At 41.0% G+C, this 14361-nt stretch overlaps 1 protein-coding gene across 4 annotated transcripts in view; it reads right to left on the minus strand.

Moving 5' to 3' along the window:
* arhgap5 (Rho GTPase activating protein 5) overlaps window positions 1–14361 on the minus strand; it is a 68590-nt gene that overhangs the window by 30482 nt on the left and 23747 nt on the right. For all 4 annotated transcript variants that reach the window (XM_008398617.2, XM_008398618.2, XM_008398619.2 and 1 more), the window contains 2 exons: window positions 6126–10046; window positions 3716–3869 (listed from right to left, as the gene is read on the minus strand). In XM_008398617.2, the coding sequence (XP_008396839.1) occupies window positions 3716–3869; window positions 6126–9836 (3865 nt within the window). In that variant the 5' untranslated portion in view covers window positions 9837–10046. The remainder of the gene's footprint in view (window positions 1–3715; window positions 3870–6125; window positions 10047–14361) is intronic.

Genomic DNA, 14361 nt, shown 5'->3' on the forward strand with positions numbered 1-14361 from the left:
GTTGGAGTGGAGGAGGAGAAATAAGAAGGGTTCTGTGAACGGTCATATGAAACTGGGGGGTTCGGTACCTCAAAAAATTTTAAGAACCACTGCTCTAAAGTAATCCATGCCATAAATTCTGAAAATTCATGAATAAAGTCCTTGTTAAATCTTGGCAGACGGTAAACAACCACACACAATAGTGGTTCAATTAATTTCATTGCAAATACTAGGAACTCAAAGCTGGAAAATGAATTTATAGATTACTGTCTACAGTGGAAACTGGTTTTAAAAATTGTAACCAGACCTCCACCTTTGCCAGTCAATCAGGGAGAATTTATAAAAGCACAGTACTGCGGAAGAAGTTCAGAGAATGGGGACAACTCACCTTCTTGTAGCCAAGTTTCTGTGATGAATAAAAAATCCAAATTCCGAGAAGTAAACAGATCGTGTAGCATGAAGGTCTTGTTGGCTAAAGACCTTGCATTAATCAAGGCCAAGCGGATGGTTGATGGTGCAGCAGCACAAGTCGAAGACGAAACATAGTTCAACCACTTGAGGTTTTCATAATCCACATCCCTCCTTTGATCTCGAAATCGTCAATGATAGAAAAACTCCACTGCGTCCATCCGTTGAAGAACACATCCCCAGAACAACGGGGAGAATCCAGCTGCACCCGACATTCAGGAAACGGCGAAGAAATGCCAGGTAAGCTGGCTCACTGCCAATCCTCCACGTTTACCACGTCTTCGATGGAATGTGGATGACTCAACAGCTCAGTAGGGATATTCCAGGAACTGGAAGCCTCGGTTTCTATGTCCCAGACCATATCCAAATTGTAGCTCTACCAAAGTTTTAAGGTCCAGAAGTGCTTGACGGTCATAAGCAATACATTTTTCTTTAAAATGTATTAATTTTATTTTTGTGAGGTAACCTAATGTGCTCTGAAAGCACCTTTTAAATAAAATGTATAATTATTATTATAAATATTTATACTGCTATAAACAAGGACGTTGTCATGGTTATTGCTTCACGTGATGTGTTTAAGGGTGTCTACAGGGCGGACCAGCAGCTATGCTTTATTTCCCACAAATTAGGATTTATAAAGGAAAGGTGCGCAGCCACATGCATGCGCACGGCTTTACACAGTACATCCCAATTTTTTTGTGCACCGCACTTTTCGAAATTTGTCCATACGCCAAGTTTTAGTGTGAAAACTGCGCACTCTTTTATGCATGAGGCCCCTGAAGTGGGAACACTGAATGCAATCAGACAGCATGCAAGATAATTAAGACATGTAGTTCATTCTTGGATTTATCCATGGGGGTCTCCTGCAAGTAAAACCATGCCCATTTAATTCTGTAATCTCAGGAATAGGAAGTGAAAGCACACAGGGTCCGTGATCTCTGTGGATTACATTGTATAATGTTAACGCACAAGTAATGGGGGTTCATGGCTGCGTGTTTAGAGCAGAACTCTGGATTATGCAACCTGTGTTGCCACAGTATGTTGGCTCATCTAGGGAAGCGCCAGAATCCCGTGGGCCCTTCTCCTCTTCACAGAGCCACGAATGAAGAGGAAGTCAGGTGGAAAAAAAATCTACTTCCCACATCTTTTACACAGCCTCTCAGTAAAAAGAGAGGATAATCAGTTCAGTTCAGTTTTTATTCATATCCCAAAGGGAAATTGGTTTGTAGCAAGCATCAGAAATGCAAAAAGCAGAAAACCACAAAAGACATCAAATAACAACTATGCATATTAGGAGAAATAACTAATGCCATGACCAGAACTAAAACACTGTTTCATGGATTAAGATATGCAAATGTAGCAATTTATAAGAGATGGAGTACTTCAACATCAGTTACATCTTAAAGCTGCAGTACGTAACATTTACAAAAAATATGTGCTAATGGGGCAGAGAAACAACTTAATGCTCCAGGAAAACCGTTGATAGAGCAGCCACAACGGGCTCTGCTTTTGGGAAGAAGTAACGGAGCAGAGAGCAAGGGAGAGAGGATGAGCGGCACATACATGAGGTTGACTGACAGCGCCAAGACCCCTCTTCTGGCTCTGATTAGTTGTTTCCAACCGAGCAGTGTATTTGTGCAGATGACACCAGGTTCATAGGGAAAAGGAGATTGAATTTTTGTTACATGTTCTCTGTCTCAAATTATACTGTCAAAACATAGTATAGTTTTGACAAATTTGGTGAAATATTCAAAATCACAGTACTGATTCCAGCTTGCTAATGTTATTTGTGTTATCCAAAAACTACACCAAATTCAAATTCTGATTAAAAAACAAAGCACGCCACATGATAACAGGTGAAACAGTGCATTCAGAAGAACATTAACATTACTGCTGAAACGCCCCTTGAAAACTGAAAATGATACAAATCCTACTGAACCTTACCCATTCTAAATATAATTACAAACCCAGTCTTGAAAAGACTTGTGAGCATTTTATCTTCTTAAAACAACATATTTGGTGTATTTAGAACACCGACTTAATGTTCTGTATTAGTGCTGAGAAAGCTTGCTTTGCCTATTTATAAAACTTCTTACTAATGTTAAATTTAGTAAGAAGTTAAAGAGTCAGGATATGGCCAGTCCAGACCACTGTGACAGGCAAAAAAGTAACTTTGAAAAGATTTAGCAAGGAACACTTTTACTTCTAAGAGTTCATAAAAGCATTAAATGTGAAAGACTACGGGGCCACATTAATATGCATAATACATCAAACTGCTAAAACATGAATGAATGAATGATTTAAATATTCATTTCTGTGGTCAGAAGGAAAAGTAACACCAGATCAGTTTAGAGATGAGGATTTCAGACATAATTTGGTCTATTTACGACAAAAAAAAATAAAGTGTCAACACAATCAATATCCCAGAGACAATAAACTTGCTTACATATCTAGTTTTCTCTTCTAACAATAATATAGTTAGAGGAGATGGTAGTGACAGTGTCTGCAATCAGCAGGGCGAACTCGCCTTGGCTGCTGGTGTATGATAGCCTGGCCCCAGGGCAGCCGTAGCTACTATCCAGTGGCTTGCCACCATCAGCATGTGAGTGAGTGTGTGAATGGGTGAACGGGTGAATAACTATAGTGAGAAGCGCTTTGGGGTCCTCTGGACTTCATAAAGCACTATACAAGTACAAGCCATTTTACCATGAAAAGTCTAAAAACACTGACCGTTAACTCAATTACCTTTTACACTGACCTTCCTCTGTGTATCGTCTATACTAGAACATTAGCATAGGGTGTAATCAGAGCTTCTTGCTTCACTCGAGAAGCTGGTTATATTAGTTTGTGTCTGTTTCATTTCTAAAAAAAAAACAAAAAAAACCCCATAAATGATTCAACAACCACAAGTCCCTCCAGCGTGAATGAGGAAAACATATTCCCTCATTCACTGTTTCTTCATTCCTTCAGGAAAACACCTCTTCTCTGTAAAAGTCTGTCTTGCCATCTATTTGTTAGCTTCTTTAATCCAAGTCATATTGAGCAAAATTGATTCAAAAGTGCTTATCTGAGGAATTTTCCTTTTGGTATTATTTAATAAAGTGCCAAATAATCAATCGCGAAAAAAGTCAACATTGTTTAAACCCATATCAATGGGTTTCTAAAAGTAGAAAGAAGTCAACATTTAAAAAGATGCATTTTTGAAAGAAATCCCCTCTGTAGATAAAAAAAAAAAAACTGACCGAAGATGAGAAAATGAGTGACTGACCTGTGCGTTCTATGTATTCAACACATTTCTCAATGAAGAGTGGGATGGGATGCTCTGAAGTCACCACATTCTGCAGGCGAACGCCAAAGTAGTTGCTGTCCCAGGTTCTCCGAGTGGGCGGGTAAAGTGGCTTTGGGGGCTTGGTCGATTTGGGCTACAAGTAAAAGAGAGATGAGAATTTTCAGAAGCTTCTGGAAGGTAATTGGGTGAATAGGAATCAAGAAATACTAAACAATAAAGAAAGTAGTAACAACAAAACAGGTCAGTAAGGGACATTAAGACGAGAATGAGCGACAGAACAAATACATTTAGTGGGAAGAGGGTCAAATTAAAGGAAGTTGAAAAAGTAAACCGTTAAACAGATGCAGAGATAATGTTGAAAGTTTAATAGCAGAAGCAGAAGAATCTTAAAAAGACCGGGTAGCAGCATAACAGCAAAAAAATATGTTATTATTAAAGCTACATAAATTTTGAACATTTTGTGAGTATTTGTACAAGACATTGTGTACGATAGTATATATTGTTTAGCAGTATTAACAGATATGAGATAGGAGGAGCAATGGAGGAAGACAGGAGATGTCAGGAGAATTCATGTTGATGTGATGACAGCTGGGAGGAGTTCAGTCAGGAGAGTCACAAGGTGCTGAGCTGGAAAAAAGAATGCAGACTGGAATCTTTCCAGATTAGCACGATTTGAAAGCATACTTAATTTTTCAGGAAAAATTCAATTTTTGCTTTGCATTACTTTCATAAATAATTGTGCAGTGCAGCCGGTTTTGTACATTTAGGATTTAATTTGAATCATTTTCAGATGAGAACAGAACAAGACTAAATTCCTTTTTATCATGCTGGTAACTTAGATTTCTCCACATTCTTCTGCTCTTCTGTAATTGGTCAGGACAGTCAATAAACACTGTCCATTAGAGTTGTTCTTCATTCTCATCTGTTGATCTAATAGCATCATAGTTTTAACAATGCTCAGCATTCATGGCTGTCATGTGGCACCAGAAGGCATTTCCCTGCTGATTTTCACACTGACTTGGCCCATAAATCTTCATCTTGGATTTGTCCATCAGGAAAAACAAAAACGTCAGGTGTATGAACATGCTTTAGCATGAATACACCACTGTATAGTTTACCTAAATTAGGAAGTATGTTTTCTAATTTTAAACCATGCATTTACCAATAAAACACTACATGTCATTTATCCATACATCCATTATCTTACAAATTTATCCCTAGTCAGGTCATGAGGGGGCTCCACAGTGGTGCAGCAAGAAGGTCCTGGGTTCGATTCCTGACCTGGGGTCTTTCTGCATGGAGTTTGCATGTTCTCCCTGTGCATGCGTTGGTTCTCTCTGGGTACTCCAGCTTCCTCCCACAGTCCAAAAACATGACTCTTAGGTTAATTGGTCTCTCTAAATTCTCCTTAGGTGTGAGTGTGTGTGTGCATGGTTGTGTGTCCTGTCTGTCTCTGTGTTGCCCTGTGATGGACTGGCGACCTGTCCAGGGTGTACCTCTCGCCTGTTGACTTCTGGAGATAGGCACTAGTACCCTTCCGACTCCACTAGGGAGTAGGGACAAGGGTGTAAGAAAATGGACGGACGGACGGATGGGTCCTGCACTTCCCTTCTGTTGGTCACTTCAGGAGGAACAGAGATGGTCTTAAATCAACCTCTAGTTCCAGAGCAGGTCACAGAGTGAGGAACATGTCTTCTTGACAAAGAGGCACAAACAGCAGAATCACTCAAAGTGCTCAGGCTGGCCATTCTCCCACAAATTTAAAAGGAACTGTTCACCTGCCCAGTAGTATTGATCCCCTATTGGCCCCAGGGTGCCGTTTCCTGACCCTCCAGTGGTGCTGTCCAGGTTCAGAGGAAACCAGGTGTACTCTGTCCCAGATCCCGGTGTCTCTGTTGCACTTAGTTTCAACAGTTTGATGGATACATGGGAGCATATTCCTGGTAGAGCAGGTACCTGAGTTTTTCATCCAGAGTCTTAATGGTGATGGAGGTATCTTTTAACAAGATTACTGTAGTGTAGGCCATCAACAAGTTGTACAAGCACAAGGTTGCATACCTTGTGACTCGCAGTAGCTATTAAATGAAAATACTATAACATGCACTACAACCCAAAGAATACCGCAATTTATGCAATGAGACATAAATCGAGACATGCAATGAGGTTTGCTTCAATGCCTTTGTGTACTCTTTGAGTAAATTTGCTTATGGACATCTAGCTCAATAAGGTGACTAACCTTTTGTTTGTTGGGACTAGTTTTGTTCCCCCATTTTGATACAATAAGCACTGACCTGTCTGTTTTAAGTTTTGTTCATTTGTTATAAAACCAATAAAAACTTAGATGGAAAAAAAAAGATTGTGTCAGTGTTGAATAATAGAAAAGACTCACCTTTTTCTGGTCCTTCAGGGTCTTTGATGTCTTCTTCTTCTTCATCTTCTTATCATCTTCAGGGTCTGAGGTGATTGCAGGATTATCTATACCAATCTTCCATGGGTCAGCTGGGGAGAGAAGAGGGTCTTCCTCACTGCCTCTATGGGCTCTTCCCTTTTTCTTTTTCTGTGTAGCAGGGCAAAACTCTTCACCATCACTATCAGAATGAAATCGTCTTTGATAGGCCTTTGTTTTGCTGAAGAGAATCTTAGAACGATGCTTGTACTTAGACGGTCGCCTCATGGCTTGAGACTTTCGATCAAATCCGTTCTCCTCATCTCCTCCTGAATGGAGGAATGGAGGTGTAATTTTCACCAGACGGCTGTGCGCGTCTTCAGGTACAACATAGATGTTGTCGCTGTGGAAACCTCTGGATCTAACCAGGGTGTCAACAGGCTCTGCATAGTTGTCTGAAGCTTCCACATCTTCAGTGTGTGTGACTGGGCCACGAGGCATCCTGCGATTGCTTCGCATGCCTGCCTCAATGGTTTTAAGCAGGTTGGGGTCGAGTTTCTTCACATTAGGCTTAGGGAGCACAGGTTTAGGTCGGACTGGTGGGGGCACTTTGTGGTTGCGATCGTGGTCTCCGGCAGGTGTGCTGTGAACAGGGTACTCATTTCCCTCTAGGTCAATCCTGTACTTTGCCCGCTCACTGGGTGTGGGCAGAAGTTGGACATCATCACCAATTGGACTGTAAGGTGGGGGGGCCTCATTATCGTCATCTGATTCAGGATAATAGGTGGTGTAAGCTGGCAAATGACTATGAGGTGATGTGGGGAAAACATCTTCACTGGTGGTACAGTCGCGAGTGGAGCTGTCAAGCAAGAAGGCCTTCTCAATGTTTGGCTTTTTTTCTAGCACTTCGTTGAAGAAGGGTGTAAAAACCTCTGTCTGCCGGTGATACTGTGACAGGGAATAGAGTGCTGTGAACTTAGCAGCTATCTCTGTGGCAATGTGCTCCCCTTCAGTCATGAGCTCCTTTATGGCATCACTCTCGAAGAAGTCCGCCTGACTGTCTGTTATCGCCACCATCTGGACGGGGATCACATCTTGAACTTCGGCCAAGAATGCCCGCAGGGTTGCCATTGATGCCTTGCGCTTGGCAGAGTAGACGAGAATATAGCCATGCACAAGTTCATCCTTCCGGACACCAATAGCTGAGTGGTAAGAGAGTATAGTGACTTGGATCCTTTTCCGGTTGTCCCCAATAATCTTATCGAGTATGAGTGTATTGCTCTGGCCTTGCTGTCCTGCACTACAGCAATGTGAATCTAAGAAAGGTGAGAGGATGAGGTCAACACTAAAAGGGTCCCAACACATAGCACACATGACTATTCTAAGATCTGTCTCAGCCATGTCTTTAATACATGGTAAGGGTGCCAAGACATCCAAGTTATGCTTAAGGCCTTCCAGCACTGCCCTGAGCCCCTGCTTAATTTGGAATTCTGTAAATTTCCTTGGAAAAGCTACTGAGGGAATGTCAACAAAGGTACACTGCAACTTGTTTGCAAGCTGCTGGCCTTGGTGCCTTAGAATAGGTATGTTTTTGCAAACATTGTCTCTCTGACTTGAAAGAATGAGAATAAAAGGGAGTGGCTGAGCAAACTGATCTCGTCTATTCTGTGCTATCTCTGCTCTGATCCTACCTATGCAATCACCAATACAGTTGAGAGACTCAATAGAGTTAAACACACAAAAGCAGCCATGAGGTTTGAAAGTGGCAACCCATGTGTGACTGAATAGCAGAGTGGAATTTACATCCACAGGAAGAAGCTCTAGTTCGTAAATTTTACCATCAAGCGTGTACTCATCATCTGTGGATTGAGCTCGGATCTCATTTGCTAGTTCCTGTGAGAGTCCATCTTTTCCAAGAAGGCAGAGGTTAATCTTATCAATGTTGGCACTGGTATAGTAGAGATTTGAGCGACCGTGGTCAAGCTGTACCAGCCTGTTGGCCAAAACCTGCTCTACTTTCAGATCTACACAGTTCTGTCCACTTAAGCACGTCTCCTTAGTGGGATGGTAGACAAACCCAATGTGTTTAAGGAGTAGTGACTCTCTATCTGGGGCAAGTTTCTGCAGTGCTCTGTACCTGGGCTCCTCATTTAGTACACTGTGAATTTCTGTCATCTTGTCACAACTGGGAGTTGCATTAAGATCCAAGTCATAAAACAGCTCAGCGTGCTCAAACAGCATTTCCTGAAAATCCTCTTTGGCCTTTTCAACTATTTCCTGCTGGTGCCTACAGTAAACATCCTTTCTGTCAGATTCAGTGATGTACTTGTAGGCCTCATCTTCCATGACAAAGCACATGACCTCCTCCCAGGGTTGTCCTGGACTGATGAAATGAACTCTTTCCAGAGTCTTCTTGAACCTATCTTTCATCTCCACCCTTCTTTTCTCAGATAGCAAGTGCTGGACATGGGAATAGTAAATTCTCTCTCCATCAGGAGTATTAAGGAGGTCGAAGGGTATTCTGCGATCACTATTATCAATGTGATCTGACTCATCCCATGGTGTATGATCCAGTACCACAAACCAACACTGGAAATCTTGCCGGTTTCGGATTATAGTCTGTGCCTCAGGCCATGACAGGTGTTCAACTTCCTCCAGACTACAGAAAATATTGTTAAGGGTTTTTGGAAGTGTTACCAAGTACTCTTCCCGCCGGCGTTTGATGTGCTCCTGTTTCAGTTGTGCAATGTACTTTGTGAACATGGAGCGAGCTTTTCGAGATCCCTCTAGGGTGATAAACTCATCGTAGTCTGGCTGTCCCTTCAAGTTATTTATGACCGTTTTCCAAGTAATATGATAGTCCCTCACTGTTTGCACCATGAGCTTCTCAAATCTTTCTGTTACGGAGGCAGCAAGCTGTCGATGGACTTTATAGGCATCCTGGTATGGTGTAGTTTTAGGCTTTCCTCTTGTTTTATCAATCTGCTGGATAAGGGTATTGAAGCAGTGCTCTACGTTGACGTTGAAACGTGCTGATGTCTCAATTAACATCAAATTCTTTTTGCTGGCCACAAAGGTCTGCAGATCCCTCAAATGCTGGTCCATATACTCATCACACTTTGAGGCAGCAACAACAATAGGTTTCTTTGACTTAACGATTTGTGAGTAGAGGCTGTTAATGAATTTCATTTGGTCATCAAATTTCCTATTACAACCCTTACTAACATCAACACAAAGCACAAAGCCATCAATGTTCAGTTTCCCATCAGGCATCTGCCTCTGGTCGAAGTCCTGCTCCAAGCCCAGCTGGTCAGTGCAGATGTACATAAGCTTCTCTGCTGACTGGAGCTTAGTTGCTGCAGCTCGTTTGGTATAGGGCTGTAGATTTGTACTTCGATGTGGAAGAAATGTTTGGTCATCAATGAACTCAGTTTGTTCAATGACTTGGATTTTACAGTCCAAACCCTCCTCCCCCCGAATGTTCACCTCCCCCCAATATAGGAAGTGGTCATTGTTGACAACACGTCCGCCAAAGTCTATTGTACTGAGCACTGAGGTGTGCTCAGAGTAGTAATTGTCTGCATCTGGGCGCACATATCGATTGCACAGGCAGGACTTGCCCACTCCACAGTTGCCCTTTTCTTTTTCAGTCCCAGAGAGGCCAACCACACTAATGGAAAATGTCAGGGAACGTGCATCCTTATTCTTGGCCATTATATACGCCCACTCATTGCTAACTTGGTTACTATTAGGAAAAGTAGATCACGTTTTCATTCCAGTTCAATTGCTCAGTGGGTCAGGGCTCTGGACGTTTTCATTTTCCCTGGGTTTTACTCAATCTTTTCCTTCAAATTTCTTTCACTCCTTGTAGAGACTTTTCCGTAAGCTGGGTTAAAGCAGCCAATGCCTTCTTTTATCACCTTCCTGAAAGATATGAAATTTGAAAACAATCAATTAAAAACAGGCAAAAATAAATAAATAAAACATACAAATAAAACACTTAGACATGTTTTTCCATCCATCTGATTACATCTGTTGGAAACATGAACATTTGAACTTAAAAACTAAAGAAAGTTGTCAAACATCTTTACTTGGATCCAAAAGTCTTCTAAATTATAAGTTTTAAAGGAAAATTTTTGCTTTTTAAAATTAAATTAATTTGTAAAAAGACCTCCTGAGTGGTAACATCAATCATTAAAAGAACACTGAGTGCTGAGTGCAACTAATTTGTGCTGAGACAAGATAGAAATGGAATGCAGTCTGGGCTTTTAACTGCCACTGACCTAGAAATGATTGGCTTTTCTGTGAGAATGAAAGATAAATCCATTCTGATTTGTTATTATAAAATAACTAGTAAATGTTATAAGTAGCCCTGGCATATACTTTTGAAAACAATCTGTGTCTTCTTCATTGTCACTCAATATTGGAACTCTAAATGTCTGATCAGTAGAATGGAGGACCACTACAGTCTACTCAGTGAGACAACCAACAAATTCTGACACTACTAACAACTAAACAGATTATCTTACCTAAAAGTCTTGCCTAAAAGTCTCCCTGCACTAGTTGGTATATTAAAAACCCTAGTGGTGATTCAAGACAGTGGCTGGTTAATGTGGGTGGGAGGCAATGCCACATCTAAAATCTTATACATAGTTCCCACAAGTCTGAACCAGAAGTGATCTGCGTCATCTTAGCAGGCCAGCACAGTACAATGAATAGCAGACCCATGGCTTCGAGACCAATAGAAAGAAAATATGTGGATACTCTTGACCAATGTATGAGAGAATGATACATGAACAAAATCGCTGCTGTTGGGACTGACCCATGCGAGATGGAGAAGGAAAATATGTCAGACGACGTGTACAAGCTGCTTCCAGTCTCATACTATAAGCATGAAGAGAAGTACACCATGGGATGCTAAAATCCATGACTGCATACAACCCATATTTAAACGAATTTATTAAAGTACACACAAAGTGCTTATGGTAAATGGACTGAATTTATATAGCAATCATTTTTGACCACTCAAAGCGCTTTAAACTGGAATCACATTCACCCATTTGCACTCACAAATGCTCACACATTTATACGAGCTGTGTATCAGCTCGGTAGGCAATTTGGGGTTAAGTGCCTTGCCCAGGGGCACATCGACACATGGCAGGAGGAAGCTGGAATCGAACCTACATCTTCCGATCGCAAGACGACCACTCTACCCACAGAGCCACAGTCGCTTATGTGAATAACAAGGTAAAAGTAAAAGTAGTGGTGCGTCGATTTGAGCGTCAATAAAAGCTTCAAGTTTGATGCATGTCCACTTTGAATGCAGATGCTTGATATTTTGCTCCACATCTAGCGCTCCGCGTGTTTGGTTTACATTCAAAGTCTATGTGGAGGCCCATTGAGGACGTGTCAGATGCGTCAGATCTAGCTGTTGTTTTCCGTTAGACACGCTGGACAGGCTCAACACCTCAAAACCTTAAAACACTCCAAACGGTTCAAATCTCGCCACGCTAGATGCTTCAAACGCGTTGCAACAGCCCTCAAAGCGCCTCCACATAAACTTTGAATGTAAACCAGACGCGCCTGACACTCAAAACGCTTTTGGTGTGAACGCACCATTAGTAGTAACATACATGTAGGCTACATGTCCGTATTAGCTTGCAGATAAAAGCTACATTAGCTAAGCTAATTGTGATCATAGGTGGAAGTAAGAGCGCTGCCCACCCCAAATAATCATCAGTCCGGAACACAGTGCGCTACATAATAAAACATAATTTAACAAAGCTTTGAGTCAGATAAACTTTCGTCAAGGAATTTTAATAATGGAGGTACTCAAATCATTCGAGGAATCATTTCAGCCCTGACTGTATCTGGTTTTACTATAAAGCTTTACCTTAAGAGTAATGCTATGTGCCTCAGTGAGAATATCTGTGAAAGTAAATGTCAAATGAATATAAAGGGTGAGACTTGTGCCAAATCTGTAAGGAATAGCAGCTCTTTAGAAGCTTTCTGCATGAAGTGAAGACTTATGCAGTTAAGTACAAAAAAGTGAACTTAAACTAACTGAGTGCTCATTTTGCATTAAAAGGATCCAGGACTAGTTGAACATGTTGGCCTAAATGTGTTGCAATTTTCCTATAACCTAAAAATTGCTGTTTGATATGCCAAAACTCATAATTACTTTAAAAAATGTTTGATATATTTTTCACCCATTGAGGTCACCATCTTTTCCCCGATGGATTGATTCTACAATGGATGGAGTCAACAAAATAAACACAGAAAGGCTAACTTTACCTGAGTAGCTATTTATCATATCACATTTGATTGTTTTAATTTTAGATAATGCCACACTGAGTCACTAATGGCTGTAATAAAAAAAAATCTAAATCAAAATTCAGGCGAATTTGGATAATTTCCCACAAACGAAAGGAGAGCGCAGTGCGAGAGCCGGAGTGGACCACAATGAATGACCTAATCTGGACCCTGGACATTTCTGAACAACGCTTTGTTCTGTATCAGCAGAACCCTGGTTCTGCTGATACAAATGGTATAGGGGGGAAAAGTGATGACAATTCTAGGGGTCCTGACCAACAGGGGGCCCTCCACAATTTAATTATTTATTTATTTTGTTCACAGAAATAAATAAAAAAATCAGGGCCCTGTCAATTACAAAATTAATCATATTTTATTTTCAAAGATTGTTTTTAGCAGTAAAAATATAATGTTTCCACTCCCAGATAAAAAAAAAACACACACATCCATATTTGCCCTGAACCCCCTATATGCGTTAAATGGTTTGTTCCTGCTTGGAGCACTTGAGAGTGACGCTGTTAGCAGCAGTCAGTGGAAGATACGAACAATTGTGGCAGTTACTATGCTGCTAAGAAAAGTTATAAAATCAGGTTTTCAAATAGAGAGAGGGAGAGAGAGAGAGAAAAAGGCAAGAGTGTTAATTTATAACCCAGTTTTTCTCCAAGAGATGTGAGTAGACTGTGTGAGATTACAGTCCTGCTCACCATTATTAGCACCTGTGAAGTTTAAGTACATATAATGGAATATTTACTGTAGGAAATTCATCAAGTGAAACAACATTTTACTGTTGATAGCATGTGTTTGATGCAAAACAGCAAATGATAAAAAACATTTAAAAAGATAAACATTATGAAAACAAAGAAAAACATCATTTTCACCATGCCAATGGTATTGGCACCCTTTGCTGCAAATCAGTATGAAAACCCAATTTGGCTCACCTGTTGTAAATCACACATAAAGATCACTTGTGATGGACTGCCTCCACACATGTGACATGAATTAACCAATGAATGGTCATGTTGGTGCTTTAAAAGCCACCTGTTAGTTAATCTCCACATATGACAATGGTAAAGACAAAGGAGCTGTCTGAGGACATCAGAAATGCTATTATTTGCAAGCACAAGACCTCCAAAGGGTATAAAGCCATCTCCAAAGACCTTGGTATCCCTGTTTCAGCGGTGCGTAATGTTAAGAAGTTTTCCAGGCATGGAACGATCAAGAACCTCCCTAGACGTGGGGGGAAGAGAAAAATTGATGACAGAAGTCTTTTGACGGTTGGTGCGAATGGTGGAAAAACCACCACGTCTATCACCTAAAGACCAACCTGGAGCCGTCTGGTGTGATTGTTTCAACAAGTAGCACACGCTGCACACTAAACAAAGTGGGGCTTTATGGGCGGAAGCCAAGGAAGACTTCATTGCTGAAGAAAAGACATAAAAAAGAACGCTTGATCTTTGCAAAAGAGAATTTAGACAAACCTCAAGCCTTCTGGGATAACGTTTTATGGACGGATGAAACAAAAGTGAAACTTTTTGGTAATTCACACAAACAATATGCTTACAGACAGCGCAATGAAGCCTTTAATAAAAAGAACACAATACCAACAGTCAAGCATGGTGGAGGATCCATAATGCTGTGGGGCTGCTTTGCAGTATCTGGTACTGGAGGCCTTGACCGTATCACAGGCATCATGAAATGATGCCTGTGATACGGTATCAGAGTAAATGATGTGATGTGATGCCTTTGGGTCAAATCATTAATCAGCACAACATCTCCTTCCACTGCTATGCCGACTACATACAACTTTACATTAGAACTGGAGCTTCATCATCACCATTTTCACTCACTGCCTTCACCACCTGCCTGGAAGAGATAAGGACGTGGATGAATCAGAACTTTCTTCAGTTAAACTGCTCCAAAACTGAGG

This window comes from Poecilia reticulata, linkage group LG22 (genome assembly GCF_000633615.1).
Source record: "Poecilia reticulata strain Guanapo linkage group LG22, Guppy_female_1.0+MT, whole genome shotgun sequence".
Classification (NCBI taxonomy): domain Eukaryota; kingdom Metazoa; phylum Chordata; class Actinopteri; order Cyprinodontiformes; family Poeciliidae; genus Poecilia; species Poecilia reticulata.